The 22,019-nt window shown below is 34.4% G+C and overlaps 2 protein-coding genes across 2 annotated transcripts; one reads left to right on the forward strand and one right to left on the reverse strand.

The window, feature by feature from the left end:
- Positions 1-8,093: 8,093 nt before the first annotated feature.
- LOC136823895 (uncharacterized) lies at positions 8,094-11,723 on the reverse strand. Its single transcript, XM_067080051.1, has 6 exons — positions 11,675-11,723; positions 10,160-10,213; positions 9,845-9,922; positions 9,439-9,516; positions 8,354-8,431; positions 8,094-8,104 (listed from the first exon to the last, which is right to left on the reverse strand). The coding sequence occupies exons 1-6, from the start codon at positions 11,706-11,708 to the stop codon at positions 8,094-8,096; spliced, it is 333 nt and encodes a 110-aa protein (XP_066936152.1). The 5' UTR covers positions 11,709-11,723.
- A 6,121-nt stretch (positions 11,724-17,844) lies between these two features.
- On the forward strand, positions 17,845-20,374 carry LOC136823896 (uncharacterized). Its single transcript, XM_067080053.1, has 5 exons — positions 17,845-18,070; positions 18,965-19,029; positions 19,391-19,482; positions 19,978-20,093; positions 20,216-20,374. Exons 1-5 carry the CDS (start codon positions 17,888-17,890, stop codon positions 20,372-20,374), a joined length of 615 nt encoding a protein of 204 aa, XP_066936154.1. The 5' UTR covers positions 17,845-17,887.
- Positions 20,375-22,019: the final 1,645 nt, after the last annotated feature.

Here is a 22,019-nt window from a genome sequence, read left to right on the forward strand (position 1 = left end):
ATAAAGCCGCTAAGGCCGCTTAATAAGCCGCTTTCTGTAGCGGACTTTCATTGGCCTTTAATATGACCCAAACGGCCTAAGCGGGCAAAAAGCCGGTCATGGACCGGTAAAAGAAAGTACGGTCTTTGGGCCGATCGGCTTTTCATGTACTTAAAATCGCTTGGGGAGTCACATATTTTGATAAGTTTTGATATTTTGATGAGTTTAATTATGTAACACGTGTTATTTGATGACACATTGTCTCTATGTATTTCATTATTTTTACAATAATAGTAAAAACACGCTTTTTTCCATTTCATCGTTGATATTCTTTATTTCTTTAAAGAAATTTTCCTAAAATGTTAATTTAACCTAAATTTAACATGTAATACATACCTTAGCGTTTTTGTGAAAGTTTTGAGCCTCACTAAGGGATAATTGACTTTAAATTTGATTAAATAGTTCAATGTCATGCTCAATACTCAATACTCAATGTTCTACAGATTAACCAGTTAGGTCGATAAATAAAATCACTTGTTTAGGACAAGTTTCATGTTAAAATAAAGTCAGTAATAAAGTTTATGTTGAATAATTTCAGATGGTGATTTTCCAGCATCTACACCCATGGAGACAGACGAAGAGGAGGAGGAGCAGGAAAAAGGTGAAGAAGTTCATGAAGTGGGAAATGATAATGAGACAGACGGTGTGGAGGAGGAGCAGGAAAAAGGTGAAGAAGGTCATATTGTGGGAGATCACGCGACAATCAAACGTAAAAATAATAAGTTGTGTTGATTACCTTGAGGGCTTTGACCGTGGAGAAAATAGACTTTTCATTTTGAACACTGAACGTTTTAGGTTTCTCATTGGATTTTGTGCAACCTTAATTGATAACCTATAAAACATTTAGCGACCCAAATAAATTAAATTTTGTGTTATTTATAGCAAAAAGTTCTGGAAGCAACAATAGATCGCAATATTGCAAATGCCGAAAGGTAAGAAAGACAAAGTAATCGCCTTCATTGCACACATGCAATCATTTTTCAGCTACTCCACATTCCTTGTCTTATCTCCGTGATCTAGTTGACATGTGCGAGAAGGATCCAATTGCATTTTCGTCGTAACACTAGGAATTATCGAAAGGGGAAATTGAAAAGATGATGTCAGAACATAATTTTGAAGTACTTCTTATGTTCTATTTTTGGTATTCTTTTTTCTCGCAGACATACAAAAGAAATTACACAATGGTGCAATGCTTGGGCTCAAAAGTGAGTATTTTCAGTTGGATTAAAAGAACTACTGATTGGATTTGATAACGCGAATGAACCTGACTTAAAATTTGCGACAAAATGACATCTTTGGCTAAAAAAGGTTGTTCTTGCTTCGAAGCTGTTTTGGAAAATATTGACATGAAAACGAGAAATTTGATTCCTCATATGTTTAACCGATTAAAATAACAAGGGGGAAAACTTCGTCGGGGAAAAGTGACGAAATTTTTGCCAAGTGACGAATATTTTTCCCCAACGAAAATTTTCCCCAACGAAGTTTTCCCCGATAAGGTATATCTCTGTACTGATTGATGCTCGGCGCATAATTTTTCAGACAACTAGATTGATTTGGAAAGTGGGGGGATGGAGTATCAGTTTCAATGAGAACACCTGTGTTGATTAATTTGATGAAAAATTTATACTTTTATTTCGATTCAGTGCCCAAATAACAATTGGTTACATTGCATGTGTGTAAAGATGAAAGTAAGCGAGATCCCGGCTGATGAAATACCCTGGTAAGTTTCACAGTTTTGGTTTGAGAGAAAAATTATAATCCAAATCAAGATTTATCGAAACATAACTTTGAAACAATTAGGCAATCATTCCGTCAACAACAGTAAAATGTAGTGATAAAACTGTTTTTATTTCTTTGAGAGAGGACGATTGGCACGAAAATGAAAATATTGCCGAAAAATTTATCTTCACGATTACTTTATTTATCACTGCTTCTTCACTTTTGTGTTTACTTCAGGTTCTGCCCAGACTGTCGAAAAGAAATTAGCAGCTTGGTCTTTTACTTGCTTTTCTTTTGTTCAAAATTTATAGAGAAAAACATAGTCACTTTATTCTTAGAGAAAAATATATAGATATATATTTATCATGTTATTTTTATTTTCAAACTGTACATACACTTTTAAAAGGTAACTTTTATCGTTACATATTTCGCACCGGGCAGGTCTAAAACGCCTAATACTTAATACTTAATACTTACTACTTAATACTTGATACTTACTATTGTAAATTTTGCGGACCTGACCCCGCTCTCCTCCTTCCATGAAAAGAGAATCCAGATATTTCACGCCCCAAAGATTATGTAAATCATGCGGACTTTTTTATCTACTTTATAAGAATCTTGATTGACAGCAATATACCTTTCAGTAATAAGTTCTTACAAAGTACACAATGGATAGCAAAGAAGATGAGCATATTTATCTTTCTTATAAGCATCTACTTTATAAGAATCAAGTATATATCTCTTGATTGAAGGCAATATACCTTTCGGTAATAAGTTCTTACAAAGTACACAATGGATAGCAAAGAAGATGAGCATATTTATCTTTCTTATAAGCACTTATTTTATAAGAATCAAGTATATCTCTTGATTGAAGGCATTATACCTTTCGGTAATAAGTTCTTAGTAAACAAAGTATGGCGAAAAAGATGAGCGTATTCTTTTTTCTTATAAGCATTTTATAAGAATCAAATCAAGTCTTGATTGAAGTGTCAGTAACTAGTTTAATTTATTCAATGGGATTGAATTTTGCGATCGAACGTAAAGTTGTCTGATAATATTATTTGAATTTTATTCTGAAACGATTCGCGAATTATGCCTTTTTAAATATTCATTGGGAAATCCAGGGAAGGCCGCTAAATTTCATTCTATTAAAATGTCACTTAAGAAAACCCATTCTTTCCCTTTTATTTGTCGTGAAATAAAAAAAATTCAGTGGTGCCTTCGAAAATAATGTCTTTTTTTCTTTTTTCTGTGTGAAAATATTTACATTTAAACATGAAAAGCTAACGATAAAAACATGTACACTAAACTAAATAAATAAATAAAACAGTAAACATCCTTCCTTTTATTGTGCGAAGGACTTTAATAAAAACGTCTTGATTGAAGTTCCTTGATAGTTTAGGGAATCTTGCTGACGTGGTTGCCGATTAAAATGACATATCGTTTGCCATTATAATAAAAAAACCTGGATAGGATAACCAAAGTTTTGCACATTTGTTGACACGATGCCTATACTTAAAATTGATATGTTATACGGCCTCGCAAGAAGTTGCTAAATGCAAGTAACAGCAAGAATCTTACATTTTTCAAAATCGGTTCTTAGGGCAACAAATATATTAACAAAAGTAAAGTTGGTAATACTTAATAGAACTAATTTTAGCGGTACCAAATTTTCGCTGGAACTAGTACCCTCACAGCGTGAAAATTAGTTCCTTTAGGGTACCCTATAGAGTAAGTGGTCTATTTCTTTAAAAGGTCAACAAATAACAAAATAAAACTCAAGAAAATAAATTACTTCAAGTCGATTATAGTTTTATCACAAAAATTTCGGTTTGTCTCGGATTTGGTGGTTTGTGACCATTTAAAGGCTGTCTAAAAAAGGTAAGAGCGTGACCGTCAAAGAAAACAACATTTATACAATTAAACCAAATTGTAACTTCAACTGTTCCTTGTGAAGTCTTCCTAAATCGCTGGGGTCGATGTTTGTTAAGATCTGGTTTCGCCCAATTGTCTCACGTTTCTTCAGCACGCAAGACTTTTTTAAATGGTAGAATGTGTTTTGGGCACAGCTTTTGAATTTTAATTTTCCATCAACAGAATACATCCGTCGATCTTTCCCTTTTAGTACGAGATCGTACGGAGGGGGGAGCGGAGGGCTGGATGGGAGGGCTCGAAACTTACCACCGCATCCATAGCATGTGGTGGTTTTTTCACTAACCATCCACACGACTTCAAGGTTTTTCTCGTCAATGACTTCTTGGGGAATCTTCTTAGTCGGTACAGGGCTTGTCATCTGATCAACATCTCTCACTTCTGGCGCTTTCCGTTTTCGGGTGGTCTCGTTTGGTTTACGTCCTGCCTTCTTTGGCAACAAAGGCTGAACAGCGCTTGTGACGTTGGTGAAAGCTGCAATTACATTGTCGAGTTTATCAAGGCGATGGGCAACTGCTATCATATGGCTGCATACCCCCTCGGTTTTAAATGCTGGGCATGGGCAATCGAAGTTTCCATCTTTTTGAGAAACAAGGTGTGGGTTATTTCGATCATTAAAAGAGATAACGATTACTTTTGACTTAAGTCCTGGGGCAGGAACGATTCCATCCTTCATTTGGATTATCTCGGACGCTTTCTTCCATTTGTGTGCTAAGTAATTCGGCAAGCCGGTGGTTTCGAATCTAGGAAATTCGGTACCTTCATTAGAATTGATTACTTCATTTAGTGGATTTGTGTTGGCAGCTTTCTGAGGCACTTCACTTGTTGAACAATTGGAATTATTTTCTGAAAATGCGGATGACGGAGGGCCTTTCACCTTGTGAGTTGAATCGATTACGTTGATTCGCAGATTTTGCTCCTCTGTACTCTCCTTTCGAAATATGTGTAGATCAAGTCCAAATTGTACAACCTCGTTAGAGAGAACGTACGTGCCTTTACCAACAATACTCCGGTGAATGTTTCTTTGAATCATTTCGACATAGTCCTAATAAAACGAAAAGAGTCCATTGAGAGTTCAACTATCAGAATATTAACTACATTACTCTAACCTGTACTATCTACGAACCTCTACAAATCCCAAAATTAGCTTTCTGACATTGCCGTTGAGCTCAGTGTAGGTGTACAGTGGTTTTTGCGATCTTGCTTTGGCAAAAAGGCAAAAAAATAGCAAAATCGCAAAATTTATTCTCGCAATAATTAATCTGATTTAAGTAGCCTGAAGTTGAAGTTAAATTTAATAGTTGAACATAATAACTGCTATGAGCGCATCATTTCAGAATATCTTGATATTTAAAAACCGTTAATTTACTAGTATTGTATCATACAATATCTTACTTTATAGAGACTGGAGAATTCTGCCCATGTACACTTCCTTTGGGGTTGGCCAGATGCTGTGATTTCTGCTTTTCTTTGTTGCACTATTAATCGTTAATGCTCTCGCTAGCATTATTGTAAAAAAAGTTGTCCCCGTTTTGCATCAATTGACGGCGGACTGGCAGAATCATTTTCCGCTTCATATCCAAAGATACATTCTTCACAAAATATTCAGCAAATTTTGCGTCTTTCTCAGATTTCAATTTGCGTACTTTCACTTCCCAATCGTTCCAAGCTTCGACTAACGACATCAAAATTTGATCAAATTCTTCCTCGCTTTCTGCATCCACCACGCCCTAAAACAATAGTGTAATTAACCTTCAGTTACTACTATACAAGGAAATGCGTGGCCGTGTGGCTAGGACGTCGGACTTTCACAGCCTTGTGGAATCAAATTCCACTGCTTAAAAACATACTCAGACCAGCTCAGGTCAACCATGGCATGTAAGGAAATTAGGAGAGATGAGCTAAAGTCCAGTGTATTTCAGTTTGTTTGTCTAACTAGGACGTGATAATTTTTATCGCAACGTATAAATAAAACTCCCCGTCCTAAAGCACTTTACAACATTCATGATTAAGTTTAAAATTGTAGGGGTGTCTTTCCTTTGTACCTGCCTGTTAGCTTTCCTTTGTCTTAATGCTGAGCTTTAATTTTCATTTGATGTTTCGAAAATAGAAATTCAGTTATTGGTGCTTATCGTGATAATGGATAACGAGGGGCCAACATCAGTAGATCCAGAAAATGGTTTCATTTAGATCACCATTGTGATTTATACAAAATATAAATTGAATAAACATTATACGTACCTTAACTCGTGTTTCATCGTTTCCAAAGATTTCTCCAAGAAATTTGTTTTGATCAACTATGCCAAGTTGTGTTAGTTTTGAGGTAACATTCCCATGGACATGTCTTTTGCATGATAGGAGGCTTCCGATGGGAAGAGATGACATAAATCCATTGTCAATTGCCTTGTCTCGGTCGGAACCAACAGCTAGCACATCCTTCATTTTCGGGTTGATGCTCACAAGCTTCTGGGCAAAGTACTCAAAGACGCTAGCGTCCAGGGAAGAATGAATTATGGCTGGACCTGGAAGAACAGGGTTTCTCCTACTTTCCTTCTCTAACAGGCGCAGGTGTTTGTAGGTAAGGGGAGTCACGTAAAGCCCCTCGCATATGTTGAAAGTGGTGTCAATGGTCAGAATGGTAAATTCCGAAGGATCCGTACAGAAATTGATTATGTCGTTTATCTGGTTGTCAGCTGCGAGAACAGCACGAATTGAAGGTAGCACTTCGAAGTTTCGTATGAAATTCTTTTCATGCAAGCCGTACCGGATGAACTCTGCGACAGGATCTTGTTCTGTCAATAAGTTCTTTCTTTGAAGGGATCGCTGGTATTTTATTCCTTTGATTGTTGGAAGTGATGCATCACTTTTACTGTTCATGAGTCCCCCAGCTTTCTCAAAGAGACGGTCATGTAATATAAGTGGACCTGTTGCTGTTCCACTGACAGCAAGGGCAATCTTCTTTTTCGTTGACTCAGCTTTCCTAGCGTGCGGATTGAAGTTCTTTTTAGAATTTTGATGGTGAGTAACATCAAAATCTCGTTCAGGACCTTCAAATTTATATTGCAAGAGTCTATTGCTAAAAAGTCCATCCTTGTGACGAACATCGTAAATTTTTCGCGTAAAATCCTTGCAGGATGCGTTACGATAAAACGTTGTTCTGACCAAATATTGATTTGACTGAAGCTTCCTATCCAGTTGATGCTTACTGCGTGGTAAGGCCGTTAAATGAATTTCATCGTCATCATTCAAGGTTTCATCATAAGCTGTAAGCAAATTGTATGTGCAGCCATTGTTCTTATAGCACCCGTTATCATCCGCAAGAATATCATTTGGATCGTCAAGCTTTGATGTATTTACGATGAAAATTGCGTTTTTTTGGCATCTGATTGGTACCTCACCGATAACTGTTTCGTTGTCACTATGAATACTGTTTAGGATTTCTGACTTTGTAGGGTTGATCTTTGTTTCCAAATATGGGAGATCGCCAAAATACATGATCCTAAATAAGAGAAAAATTTCAAAAATGATAAACACTGAACGCCCGTTTCTCCAATCCGTTTGCATAGCAAAGATAATTTCACTTTTCTCATTTAATAGAGCTTTGGCTTTAGAATTTGAATGAATCCCAAAATGCCTCAAAAACCTTCAAACAAAAACAGTTTTCAAAGGAACTGAAAACCCTAAACCCCCTTTGCTTCAAAAAATCTTTGTACCCTTGTGACTGGTGCTCATTTAAAATCAGAGCTCAAAACTTTAATATGCTTAATTGTCACCTTTTCTCTGGCGGATTTGGTTCAATTTGATCCTTCTTTATGAATTCCTTAAACCCGGGGGGGGGGGGGTACTAGGGCAAAATGGGGTACGGGGATGCTCCGCTGGTCAGGGTATCTTTTTCAACCTCCACGAGTCCCAGGTAGGGTCGCAAAAACACCAAAATAGAAAAATCTGTCCCTCATAGGGTGCCTATTTTTGGAAAATTTGGGGGAAAAGTAGAAAATTTTGGAATTTCAGTCCCATTCACGGTCACTTTTTTCGCAAATTTCGAGTCCCACGTAGGGTCCATTTTTCGAACCTCAGCGGAGCACCCCCGTCGGTCGACAAGGGTAGTACCCCCCCCCCCCGGGTCCTTAACATCTTCCATTTTTGGTACTACATACAATGAAAACAAAGAAATTATAATAATGGGATAACATGAAATCTTTAGACAATGAAATGGAGAAAAAAATCCAAGCCTACCCCTGGAAAATGTTTTTAAAAATCATGAAAAAAGAAATTTTCATTGAATTTGTTTAGAACAACTTTTTCTAAGTGTATCCAAATACAGTAAAACCTCCAGTTAACGGACCCTCTAATAGGCAGACACCTCTGATTAGCAGACAAATTCTATTTTTCTTGGTTGTTTTCTAGTCATATCCTTATAAAAATTAAATTGGTTACATACTTAAAATTATAAGATATAAGTGATTCATTTAAGCTTTTTTATTATTCTACAGGTTTGAAGCTTTTTCCAGTCATTTAATTTGTCTGGACAATGAAATTGAAAGATCACCAGCACCTCAAGACTTTTATGATTCATGAAAAATAAATTCTTGTGTTTCAACAACTCTTGAATCAGAGACTTCTATTAACAAATAAAAATACTGATAGAGAAAATTCTTCTCACCTTTGACTTCAGATTCATTGTGAGAGCCTTTAATGTCTTTGTCTGATTCGTCAGAATCCAAAATAACGACAGCGGCACCTGAGAAAACGAGCCGAAAGTCTTCCTTCATATTTAGGTAACCCCTGGTTGCCAAATATTTTAGGTGACCCCTAAGCCAATGACACGTCAAATTTTTTCGAAAATCCTTCTCAAACAATGAAACAAATACAACAGTTAGTTTAGCTTATTGCTAAATAGAATAAATGCCCAAAGAAATAGGAGATAAGCTACCTTAAAGGAAGAAGTTTTGGCAGGAATTTAATTTGGCGGATGGCCGAAAATGTTTTTTCAGAGGGAATTTAATTTGGCGGTTAACTTGAAAAATTAAATTTAGCGGGAATTTTATTTGGTGGATGAAGGACATATTTGTCCAAAAAACGCCATTAAAAAAGGAAATACCTGTTGTAAAGCCTGAAATAGCACACATTTGGGAAATAAATAGAGCAATTTAAATTTGGCGGGAATTTAATTTAGCGGATGACGGAAAAAATTAGATTAAGCTCCCACCAAAATTTCTTCTCTTAATAAAGTACTGAAGGTTCATGCCAGATTATCAAGGTTTTGTAAGTCAGGATGCAAATCCCTTGCCAGACAGATTTTTTATCTAAGTAAATGCAACAGGATTAAAAAGATTTTACAGATAATATATTATATACCAAATTTTCAGTTTTAGACAGAGACGTTCCATAGTGAAGTTTATGATGAAAGAAAAACAAGTTCAGAAAACAATCACCAAACAAAGAATTTAGCCCCCAGGTCCATCTGAATTTAGGTGACCCCTAACATGGTTAATCCCCCCTAGCCACAGGCTAAAATCAGGTACCAATTGCAGCTCCACCACCTTTTAGCCAGTCATGTACTTCAATATCAAAATTTAGGATTTACGAAACTTTTGTAGTACTGCAACTCACTGCTTTTATGTTTTAAGATGACATTAAAAAATAGTTCTCTGGTAATCTAACCTCAAAATTCCCCTACCAATGAAATCTTTGGGGATTTAGTGGATAAGCAACACATCTTTTTTTACTAGAGAAAAGTTTTCCCACCTTCCAATTTAACTTTGTTGTGCAAGAATTTCATATCTGTATCTGATTCGTCAGAATCCAAAATAACAACAGCTGCAGCTGAAAAGACAAGCAGAATGTTATAACTCCTACTTCAAATTACAACTTAAAGTTTAATATAATAGCAAACATTTTGGCAGATTTGGCAGTTTTTGGTAAAATCTTTGATTAAGTAAAACAGGATACCAAATTCTTTCAGACCCCCCGGAAAATCAATTGCTTTTCCATTGAAAGCCACACCCTTTCATCCAATACGAGGGTATAATTTTTGCAGTTATATCCAAGTGAGAACAAGCGCACTTTTAAAACCTCATTTTTGCAAATTTCTATTCAGATTTATGTCTTGAAACTTAAGTATAATAAGAAAGATAGAGGAATTTTTTTTCACCTTTGATTTTAGCATCACTGCAAGAGCCTTTTATATCTGTGTCTGATTCGCCAGAGCTTAAAACAACAACAGCTGAACCTGAAAACAATACAAACAAGACAGTTAGTCTTAGAGTAGAGAATTTCAATGAATTTCAAAATTTTAAAAGCTTAAGCTGGTTACAGTAAGCTGAAATATTCATAACTTAAACATACTGGGAATTTTAAATTGATGATACCAAAAAGGCTTCAAATGTTTTAATCTTTAAGTTTAACTACAATAAAAAAACAAAATACTCTAACATAGTTTTCCTGTAATTTATCATGGGATTCTTACCATTGACTTTACTTTTCTTCCAATCTTCATCGTCCGAAATAAAATATTGAAAATCTGGAATTAAAAAGTTAACTTTAAGTTTGTCTCTGTATACTTTGTTGGGGTATTATAAGTCTGGAAAATCTTTGTCAAGGGAAGATTTGTCACTTCTCCTAGGGGGAGATATTATTTTGGAAATGTGGCATCAATTTATCATAATTCATAACTGTGGCCTGGCCTACCTTATGGCCAACCTTAAACTCTAAAAATGATTTGATTGTTATCATTCTGAAAATGACTAAAAACAAATTTTAAGGCTGAAGAAACAAACAAAATTTTAAGTTTTGAGTCTTAATACACCTGAATAGATTTTGTGCGCTTTAATTACAAGTAATTGATGAAAAAGAGAAACATACTACGGCGAAAGCAATCAACTACATCAGGTAATAGATGTTAAGCATCATCTGGTCAGGATAGTACTTGGATGGTAGACCCCCTGGGTGCTCCTGGTTTTGTGAAGCGTAGTGAGAATTTTTTCTCTGTCAAGAACCTGCAAGAACTACTAAAGGGTCCCTTTTGAGTCGGTGGCAAGCAATGGACACTCCTAAAAAAAATTACCAACACTTCACTAGAAGTCAGCCAGTGACTAAGGCTCCATGCACGTGCACCGTTTAAGGGCACACCAAATTTAATTTACAATTTTAAGGGGGAAAAATTGATAAGGGAGAAATTGTTAAATCCTTCGCACCTTTTGAGACCCCCCCCCCTTGTAGAAAATAACTTTTGAAAGACTTTTAAAATTTTTCATGAGATTTTCTCAGTATGTCTAAAATATGGACTGAGCAGTGGCAAAAATTAATGAGACAAAATTAAATGTCATCACCCACGTAATCAATTTTTGCAACCTCTCAAAATAGGGCCCCTGGAGAACTTTTTATCACTTTTAATATTTCCAGCTCAAATTTTTTATTTAAGTGTAAGTGACAAAAAGTTGGAGGAGCTGAGGCTGAGGGTGTCCTATTTTACGCAATGGCAACAATTAATGATGTCATCAGGTACAGGTCACACAGGTGGCAATAATGTCATTGTAATGCAAAATATTTTAAACAGACTGTGAAAATCTCACAAAAAAATAATAAGACTATCAACAGTTATCAAACATTTTCCTTTCAAATGGGCCTGTAGTCTCAGGAAGGGTTAAGCAATTCCCACTGAATTAAGCCAAAACCTAAAGGTTTATAGTAAAGATAAGTAAAGTTACTACATTTGTCTTTCTTCCTAAAAGTTACAGATGATAAACTTTACAAAAGGAATTTCACAACAGCAGATCCTTAGCAGGTCCTAAGCTTAGCCCACCATAGCTCAGAAGGAGAAAACTTTGAGGAAACAACACAAAACTTTTTAGACAACCACAGGTATTTTTTGGGCCTTCTTTTCCTACAAAAAAAAAGAGCCATAGCATAAACCAGAATTTACCTGACTGCTAGGAACCCTATTCCGATATGACTTTAGTGATAAAAAGCTTCCAAAACTTACCAGGTTCTCCTATTTCATCTTTAGAAGAGGTCATTTCAATCTGCAATTCCTTTCAATCTTCTTCGTGTTTTACAGTTTTATACGTTGGCCATGTGAGTTGTGCAAATATTTTTTCTTTCTGATTTGTGTTGGTCTTGATTACCCCATGATTTTATACGGAATATCCCCGGTTTTTAACAAAGGTAATGTGAATAGTGCGAAAAACCGGGGTCTCCGTATAAAAATAATACGTCATGAATTGACTGTCTTGATTTCCCAAAACTTTTTAATAACCTCCACGAAGGAGAACGATTCGGGTAGTCTTCAAAACACAAAAATTTGGCGATAAAAAAGAAAATGGAGGACATAAAGATTGAAAGAAAATTTTTGCTCCAAAAAGCGCTTCTTTTTTAACAAAAGGGTTATTTTACCAGTTAAAAGGTTGAATTTGTTTTGAGGTGCAAATAAAAAGTATAGAAGCCATAGAAAAAGTATATATTTTTAAATTTTTTAGTATTAAGTAGTAAGTATTAAGTATTAGGCGTTTTAGACCTGCCCATTTCACAACGTATATTTATAAAAAAGATATTTGTTTATTATTATTTATGTATCACTAAAAGGACTTATAGGTTGCTAGATTTTTTACGCACATGACTTAAGCGAGATTTTACTTAGAGGGGGTTTATCTAAAGAATCCTGCATCACTAAAAATAGACAAAAAGAACGACAAATTTCATAAAAAACGACATATTTCGATATATTTTCGGTAAATATGAAAGTGTTGCTCTCAGTTGAAATAATCCTCATATTTTGATTGATTTTATTGATAATTTTATATATCTTTGGTGTGATTTTTTCATAGTGCAATGCTTTAATTAGACTTCAATTGGAAATAGGAATTTAACTATCACAGTTTGGATTTCTTTTTGACACTGATGCAGTGTCTTCATAAAAGAAATCAGAACAGAGGACTGAGGCGATTTTTTTGTTGTTGTCCCTGGTTGTCCTAGGATTCTTGTGAGCTGGTTCATTCAATTCGACGTCTTCCTGGTTTCATTTTTTTATTTGTTCACAGAGCATTTTTAGCCACATTATACAGATTGTTACTACTAATTTATACTAACGAGCAGTTTTAGCTACTCACGGGTATCTAATAAGCGGGGTGGAGGTTTGTAATAAACGGGGGTAGGTGGAAAAATTAGCTCATCACTTAATAAGCGGGGGGGAGGGATTGGAATAAGAATGTCATGGGTGAAAAATTTTGAAAATGAGGCTAATACAGCAGAATTAGGGCAAAAGAGGGAACTTTCAAAAGCATTTTCTCAAAAATCAATAAGCGGGTGGTTGGAATAAGAATGTCCTGGGTGGAAAATTTTCGAAAAATTAACTAGCCCCATACTCATCTTAGGTACCCAAGAGTATATTATTCAGATTGTTACTACTAATTTATACTAACGAGTATTTTTACTATTAAGCTACTTTTTAGCTAACGAGCATTTTTAGCCGAGATTTTTAGCCAGATTATTAAGATAAGTACTTATTAATTTAGTAGTATAGGATGGTCTCTTTTCTTCTGTACTAAGATGTCTACCAATCAACCAATTTAATCCAAAACTTTCTTGAAATTCAAGTCAAACAACTAAGAACAAAACCTTAAAAGAAGTTTTTAAGAGGAGAAAAATATTGCAAAGTTTAATAAAGTTGCTTCTGACCACTGTCTGTTCTATGCAAATTTCAATTAGAGTCGCACTTAAATTATGTGAGAAATTTGTAAACAATACATTTTGATAGTTTGTTTTCAAAATTAAACTGTCCCAAGCTCTATGTGGAATCCAGGTTGATACCCTTGGTAAGGTTCACATAGACATTTCTTTAATTGCTTCGTGCTAGGTCAAACCCTCTCTGTGTGCTTCAAATCCCGAGGGGGGGGGGGGTACTAGGGCAAGATGGGTTACGGGGATGCTCCGCTGGTCAGGGTACCTTTTTTAAACTCCACGAGTCCCAGGTAGGGTCGCAAAAACACCAAAATAGAAAAATCAGTCCCTCGTAGGGTGCCTATTTTTGGAAAATTTGGGGAAAAAGTAGAAAATTTGAGAAAATTTTGGAATTTCAGTCCCATTCAGGGTCACTTTTTTCGCAAATTTCGAGTCCCACGTAGGGTCCAATTTTCGAACCTCAGCGGAGCACCCCCGTCGGTCGACAAGGGTAGTACCCCCCCCCGGGCTTCAAATGCAAATTTCGATAAAAGCTTGCGTTTAACCGTGTGAGCTTTTTGTAACCGGGAAGTTTGCTCTTGAAATAATACTGACAGAGGGTTTTCAAAAATAGAACAGGGGTTGACGTTAAATTTAAATCCCTTTCCAGGGCTTTTTTGAGAATACCACATTTACTGCTAATCATTAATACCTGGTTAAGACCCTATGTGTGTGTGTTTCATATGCAAATTTTGATAAAAGCTCGTGCTTAAGTGTGTGAGCTTTTTGTAACCACTCTTTGTTTTGACAGACGAGTGGGAAGTTTGCTCTTGAAATGATACTGACAGGGGGTCTTCAAAAGTAGAACAGGGGTTGACGTTGAATTTAAATCCCTTTTCAGGGCTTTTTTTGAGAATACCACATTCCACATTTACTGCTAATTATTTAATGTCTGGTTAAAACCCTCTATGTGTTTGTTTCATATGCAAATTTTGATAAAAGCTCGCGCTTAATTGTGCGAGCTTTTTGTAACCACTCTTTGTTTTGACAGACGAGTGGGAAGTTTGCTCTTGAAATGATACTGCCAGGGGGTCTTCAAATATAGAACAGGGTTTGACGTTAAGTTCGAATTCCTTTCCAGGGCTTTTTTTGAGATTATCATATTTACTGCTAATTATTCAATACCTGGTTAAAGACCCTTTGTGTGTGTGTTTCATATGCAAATTTCGATAAAAGCTCGGGCTTAATTGTGTGAGCTTTTTGTAACCACTCTTTGTTTTGACAGACGAGTGGGAAGTTTCCTCTTGAAATAATACTGACAAGGGGTCTTCAAAAATAGAACAGGGGTTGACGTTAAATATAAATCCCTTTCCAGGGCTTTTTTTGAGAATACCACATTCCACATTTACTGCTAATTATTTAATGCCTTGTTAAAACCCCATGTGTGTGTGTTTCATATGCAAATTTCGATAAAAGCTCGCGCTTAATTGTGTGAGCTTTTTATAACCACTCTTTGTTTTGACAGACGAGTGGGAAGCTTACTCTTGAAATAAACTGACAGGGGGTCTTCAAAAATGGTATAGGGGTTGTTTAAAATTTCAAACTAAGATCTCATTTACAGCTTCCATTTTTAATACATAAATTAAAAAAAAAAAAATAAAAATAAATTTCATTTATTGGTATTGGTAGGACAGTACGAATTAATTTAAATTTATAAAAAAGCCCTTGCTTAAAATTTTGAGTTCTTTTAACCGCTCTTTGATTAAGCAAATGTTTTAAAGGAACCCTCCATAATACTATTTAATGAGGATTTTTACTCTGAAAATTGTTTTAGACCTAACGATGAAAATGAGAAAAGTATTTTTTTGGTTTTACACATCACATTTAAGGAATTTTTGACAAGCTTGCTAACCTTTTAAAGTAGTTAAAACTATTAAAAAAGTGCATTCTAAGGATTTAAATTTTGTAAAATCTTAGGAAAGGGACTCGAGAAATGTCCATTGAAGCCAAACAAAAAAAAAAAACGGCCCAGCACGGGAAGGAAACGAAACAAGATAAGGGACGCGGCACAGAAGGAAGAAGAACAACAAAATTTATATCACAGACTAGAAGAAGCAACAAAAGAAAACCGAGCTTTTAAGGCCAAACAAATAAACCGTTCTTTTTTTATGAGTCGATCATCTAGGACTGTCATTAACAATAAAAATCGACACGTTTTTACTAGTCTAAAGCAACACATAACAGGAAAAATAATCAAATTCAACAAATCCAGTATAACTGTGAAAGAAAAAATTGGAAGTGGTGCATTTGGGTCTGTCTATAGAACAACATTCCACCATATGAATATTCAAGTAGCTGTGAAAGAAAACGCAAGTATTGATCCTGATTCTTCTCTTTGTGAAGCAAAAGTCATGTCTAAGCTTTGCTCGAACGATCACTTTCCGTTTTTATTTGGCATGGTTGAAAACAAAATTGTGATGGAGCTTATCCAGGACGCAAACAACATGTCATCCAAGTCCGTTCACGAGTTGTCAAAAGTTGGCTTCATTGAAAAATCGAGAGTTATAGATTACGCCCGTCAAATTTTAAACGCAATAAACTTTTTACACGACCAACTTCTTTTACATAACGACATACACTCAAATAACGTATTAATTCGAGATGGTAAAATTGTAAAGATCATAGACTTCGGTAAAGTTACCCTGCAAGCTGCGCCTATTAAATATAATATCGTCCCTGGATCAGAACGACAAAAACTTTACAACAAAAACCATAAGCACTTGGCGTACGAACTGTGTAACATTCCTCATTCAAAACAATCTATCAAAACGGACATTTTTTCTATTGGACACCTTTTTGAATCATACTTTGTTACCTTCTTGAAAAACCGTGAATTTAGCAAACTTTCTTCAAAGATGGTTATTCCTAGCCCAACCATGAGGCCAGAGATTTATTCTATTCTTGCTAGCTTAAGTAATGTAACTTTCAAAGATTAATATGTTTTTTATTTATCGTGTATTAGATTGCTGTTCTGTAACTAATATTTGGACTAATTTTAACTCTTCTTTAGGATTTGATCCCAAATCTTTTCGATTGTGTAAACCATTAAACCTTGAAAATTATCTCTCCTTCCATAAGTGGTATTGCTTTACTCATACTAGAAATAGTTTTATTGTCTCAAAGGATCCTTTGCGAATTTTTTAAATGGGGGCATTAAAGTTATTAGAATAATTTTGGCTCAGAGACCCTTTACACCAATAACTAACTGTGCTAAATATGCTAACCTAGCGTCTGTTTTTTTAATTTGGCCTTTTTTTCTGCTGCTCTACCTTCACTCCAAATATTGAACGACTATATATAAGGCTATCTAAGCCAAATTTACCCTACCCCTTCAAAGCTCAATAGAACAGAGAGTATCGCTATGGTAATTAAGATATCAGAAATATATAAGTACTAAAATGACTTTCGAGAATTTTCTCTATAACAACACCCCATTTTAGAGAGAATGCCTCATTAGTACATATGTTATAAAAAGTTTTTGGAAACATTTTGACCACCTTGGTCTTCTTGGGACAAATTTTATTTTCTTAGGAGCTTTTTCTCAAAAATGCTTATTTTCGCAACATAAAATTTAATTTTTGTTGCACAGATTGATACTATCAAATGGTAAAACCCATGTATACTTCTTGAAATAGGGTGATACAAAAATGCTATTCCTTTTCTTCGTTAATTGACACATTTTTTTGTTTTGTTTTTTGATTTGCATAGTTTTCAGCAACCCTTCGTGCTAAAAAAAAAACAGTTTGAAAACAGTTTGATTCAGATAATTCTAAAATTGTTACAAAATACTGAGAGCGAGAGATCGTTAAAAAATAGTTTAACATATATATTTATTTTCTCAATTTTATTTTTATTTTTCCAAATCCATGGTTTCTAATATGTAAAAGCTATACATTATAATATTTTTAGCTAAATCTCGAAATAAATTTTACCAAAAAATTTAAATCAAAATGAATGAAGTCTTTTGTATCTCTAGATAATTTTGAAGTGAACATTGGTCAAAGTCTAAATTTTAATGATTAGCTGTTGTAACAAAATATTTCTTGTTTTAATAAGTTCTTTGCAGAAGCTTCTTTTTAAGTTAAAATATAGCCTTCACGTATCCCCTCTGATTTGTTTTGATATAGGGGATGCGTATTGTGTATAGAATTCTCGTCCAAGAGTTATCCCCGTCTTTCTGATTTCGAGTTTTAGAAACTTGATTAGCTTGATTAGTAAGTTTCATATGAGAGATCTTTAAATTTCATGAAATTTAAATTAAAATTTTGAATGGCTAGTGGTTAATGCAATCATTGGATTTCTGAGCTTTTTAAGAAAATTAAAACAGGTTACCCCGAAATTGGGGTAATTCAGACGGGAATTTTATACACGATACACATCCCCTATATCAAAATCGATCCTGGGAATGCGTGCAGCCTAAGCCTTTTCATGTGGCGTTAGTTGACCTGACCCTTAATTTGTTGTTGATCACTGTTTTAGAATGGTTAATAATTTGGAAGATCAGATGAAAGAGCGTTTAGAGGAAACAGATGGCAATTTAGGGCAAATCAAAAACGAGATTATGGGGGAGATAGGCAGTCTCAGGACTATATTGGAGAAGGCAGTCGACCAGTTTTCGATGTCAAGAAGCCGATCTGGTGGCAAAAAGTCCCTAGAATTGCTTGTAAGAAAAACATTTATCATTTCTCTCATTCAGCTTATTCATAATATTTGCTCAGAGTAGGACCGCACTGATAATAGGAATATTATAAAATGAGTTAATCGGAGGAATAATAAAGCACACAATCTCGTCATTTTCTATTTTTCATTTATTAACAATGAATTCCCCAAGAAGAAGCAGCACAGGAAACAAATCACAAAATTTTAATCTAAATTTTTCTATTATTTCAAATATTAACTTGACAGTGAGAAGAAAAAGATTTTTAAGCAGAATTTCGACAGCAATTTTTATGGTTCGTATACCATGATAAGAATGAAATTAGTTCTCAGCCCCGAGAAATTTAGGGAAATTTTGAAATAAACGCTTTTTTTTCCATAAGAATACACTTTATAAGAATGTGCATGATGAGAACAATCCTAAGAATTTCACCATTATGGAATTTTGCTACTCAAGCCAAGAATGCCATTTTAGAGCATTTCCATTTATAAATTGTCAATTACCCCCAAGTAAGACTCCTTTCACAAAAACTCCGTTTTATGCTAGAGACGTATGTACTAAATGTTAAATCTAGTATGAATTAGGATCTTAACCTAAGAAGTAAGAATATTTTAGGATGATTTTCCTAAGAAAGTTAAGAATATCCATGATGAAATGAATTTACACAATTCTTATAAAAAAGCGTGTAGGTTAAAAAGTACCCGGAAATGAATAAATTAGAACTTGTCATAATAATTTATCCTACCAACTTAGAGGTGTGTTAAATTAGAGAATTGATAGAACGGCGTTCCAGGAACGCCTAAAGTATTCCAAAACTTATCCTACGGCAATTACAACAACTTTGAAGAATCTTTGTCACTAAATATATTTCTCAAACTGATTTTTTCTTCTTTCCTTTAGGACAAGGTGAGGTCTCTTTACCGAGCTAACTTCAAAGATGGAGAAGGCTACGATTTATCGAAAAGGTAAACGATTCTTCTACTATATAATTGTTTATTTTATTTTATACTGGGCACCGTTTTTAATTCCGTTGTTATGGCTGAAAAACCCATTTTCTTTTACAAAAAATTTCTTCAATGTTGCTAGATCAAGTTTTGGGTTGGAAACCAAATTATAGAGAATGGTCTAAGGTGCCTAAATAATATCTGGTTAAATAAACTTAGTTACATTACATACTTAACCGTTTTAAATTGTGTTGCGTTTTTTGTCCCAACTGGTACAATATGATTCACGTCGATGCAAATATTAATATAACAAGGTTTAAGTCAAGGTTTTCAGTCAAACAGACTGAAGGGCTAGATGCTAATGAATTGAATTGACTTTTAGATTTATTCATACCACCAACCTTGAGATAGCTGCATCTATCACGCAAGCCATCCTCGAACAAAGAAAATTTACAGACGAGCGAGAGATAAAAGGTATTGTAGAAAATTAGTTCTTTCCAACGGAAAGCTATCATGTAACTCTCAACCTATAGCGTTTCTTTCGATGGAAAGCACTTTTAAATTTTTCTAAAAATGTTTAGGAGACAGTAAAATTATTTTACTAGTTTATACGAAAACAAGCAAGCGATTTTAAATTGAATTCCATACTCTCCAGAACAAAAATTTAAATCAGATCTTCTTAAGAAATAAATAAAAATGAAGTTTCTATAAAGAATGTCTCCAAGTTGTCTAAACCCTTCATTAACATAACCCTATAACACTACTAGTCTCCATAACTCTAACAAACCTGCGATTCGCCTACTTGCTCCTGTTATGGAAACTTCACTGTAACATCAATGGTTTTTTCATTAATGTTCGGTATAAAATGCTATTTTGATATTTTTTTCTTCAAAAATTAAGCTCAACAGAGTATTGATTACATTTACATTGTACTATGATTTTCAGTTAAAAACAAAATTTATTTTTCAGCATGCTGTCGCAGATATTATGAAACGAAAAAGAAAGAAGAAAAGAAACTGCTAATGGATGATGATGAACGTGAAAAAGTGGAAAAATACCAGCGTCTCTATTCAAGAAGAGACAGGGTGAGTTGCCTGACATTCAGTATTTTGTTGGTTACAAAGAAGCAGTCTTAAAATTTGATTTTTTACGCCCAAGGAGAGTTAAAAAGACACTTTCTATTCAAACTTTTGCTTTTCATTGATAGCTTTACAAAAGTCGCAACAAGCAAGTCAACACATTAAAGGAGCAGATCGGGCCAGATGTCTTTCACTTGTGGACGACGACAGCATGTCCCGAGCTGATGAGCGACGAGGAGAGTGATGTGGATAACGAAGAGGTGCTCGTCCGCAGATCGTCACCTTGAAGATATCCAACTCTTACAAACCTTATTTGTAACCTGCCAATTAAACGGGGAGGCACAAAAAAACAGAGAATTTTAGGCCAACCCAGCACTTGCTCCCCACCGGGCCACAAAAGTTAAAGTTTTCTCTCTTTTTTTTTCAATTGTATTTTTACTGTTTGTTTATTTTTTAACTATTAAGTTTGTATCTTTTTAAACTTAAATTTTGCAGAAATTTTATCATGAAGACAATAAATTGACTGCAACTTTTAAATTAAAACTGCTTCTTTCCATGTTTTTAAAGTGATTTCCAGCTGTAAAAGTCGCTGATAGATTTTATAATTTATGTATTGCCATGAAGTGCAACTTTTTTAGAACTTTTAATGTTTCGAAGCGAGAAAATTAACTAGAGTCTTTCTAAATTCTTCCTGGGTATTCCCAAATTATTTGTGATGCCTTCCATTGAATGATATCCTCGGTTATTACAAATTTTTGGAGCGATTTCAAATACACCAGCTGGAATCTTTAAACGTGTAAACATAAGAAAACTGTAGTAATCGACCCGTATTCGTAAACTGTTTCGACTGTAGAACGACGAGATAATCGTAGATAAATGAGATCCGTTTTATTTCTCATTACGTGATTCACATAAAATGAATAAGTATTAATAATCGTATATTTTATCAATAGAACAGCTGGAATCATTAATTCTGTAGACCCGTATTCATAAATTCATTAACTATTAAATAGTGGCATAATTGTAAAAATTAATCTAGCTTATTTGTTATTATGTTTATGGCATATTCGGAGATAAAAAATATGAATATGGAAAGTAAAAATATTCCGTTTTCAACTTGAAAAATTACGAAAAATTACGAAAACGCCTTATTTGAAGATCATTGATTTTTTTCGATTACTTCGTATAATCGTGAACATGCGTGTCTTTTTATGTTTGAAATCAACTATATGTTTTGCAGTGGTGTGATGAGAGTTGTTATTTGGTGGTCTTGTGTTTCTCATTCTTTTAAATTGACAATCTCTTTTTTGTTTCAAAGTCCCAAATCTTTCTTATTGTATTTTTCTTCTGATATTGGAATGATTTCAAAAAAATAATAAATAAAAAAATGTATAGTCTTTAAAAATACAAAAACATTCTTTTCTTTTTAATTTAGATCTTTTTAAGTTGCTTATATATCAAATCTTTTCCTTAAAAATTAAAAAATCTAGAAACCATTTCTCATAACTTTCTTTGGTTTTGTTTAGCTTTTTCAAATGGTTGTTTTTCTTACCTTTTGTCGGTTTTTTCGTTCATGTTTTTGATTATGCTAGATTTCAACCATTTTGAAGAACTACACAAAATGCGTGTTAACTAACTGACGTCAAACAAAAACTGATAAATAAAGAAGCTAGCTATGTCTTACTCGAACCTTTTCGAACTACTCCCAATTTTTTGAACAATTACAAATTTCCATTAAAAATGTTTCAAACTTTACTTTTTTCGAATTTTTCCATTCTCCAATTGTATCCGCAAAACATTTCGCAACACCAGTCGATTCAAGAAAAGGTAGTGACGTAAGTTTTAGCTGTCTAAACGCAAGTAATAAATTTTTCGAACTACTCCTTTAAATTTAGTGGAGATCGAAGAAGATGAAGAACTTGTTAACCTGGA

Source organism: Clytia hemisphaerica, unplaced genomic scaffold (assembly GCF_902728285.1).
Source record: "Clytia hemisphaerica strain Z4C2 unplaced genomic scaffold, Clytia hemisphaerica genome assembly, whole genome shotgun sequence".
NCBI lineage: Eukaryota > Metazoa > Cnidaria > Hydrozoa > Leptothecata > Clytiidae > Clytia > Clytia hemisphaerica.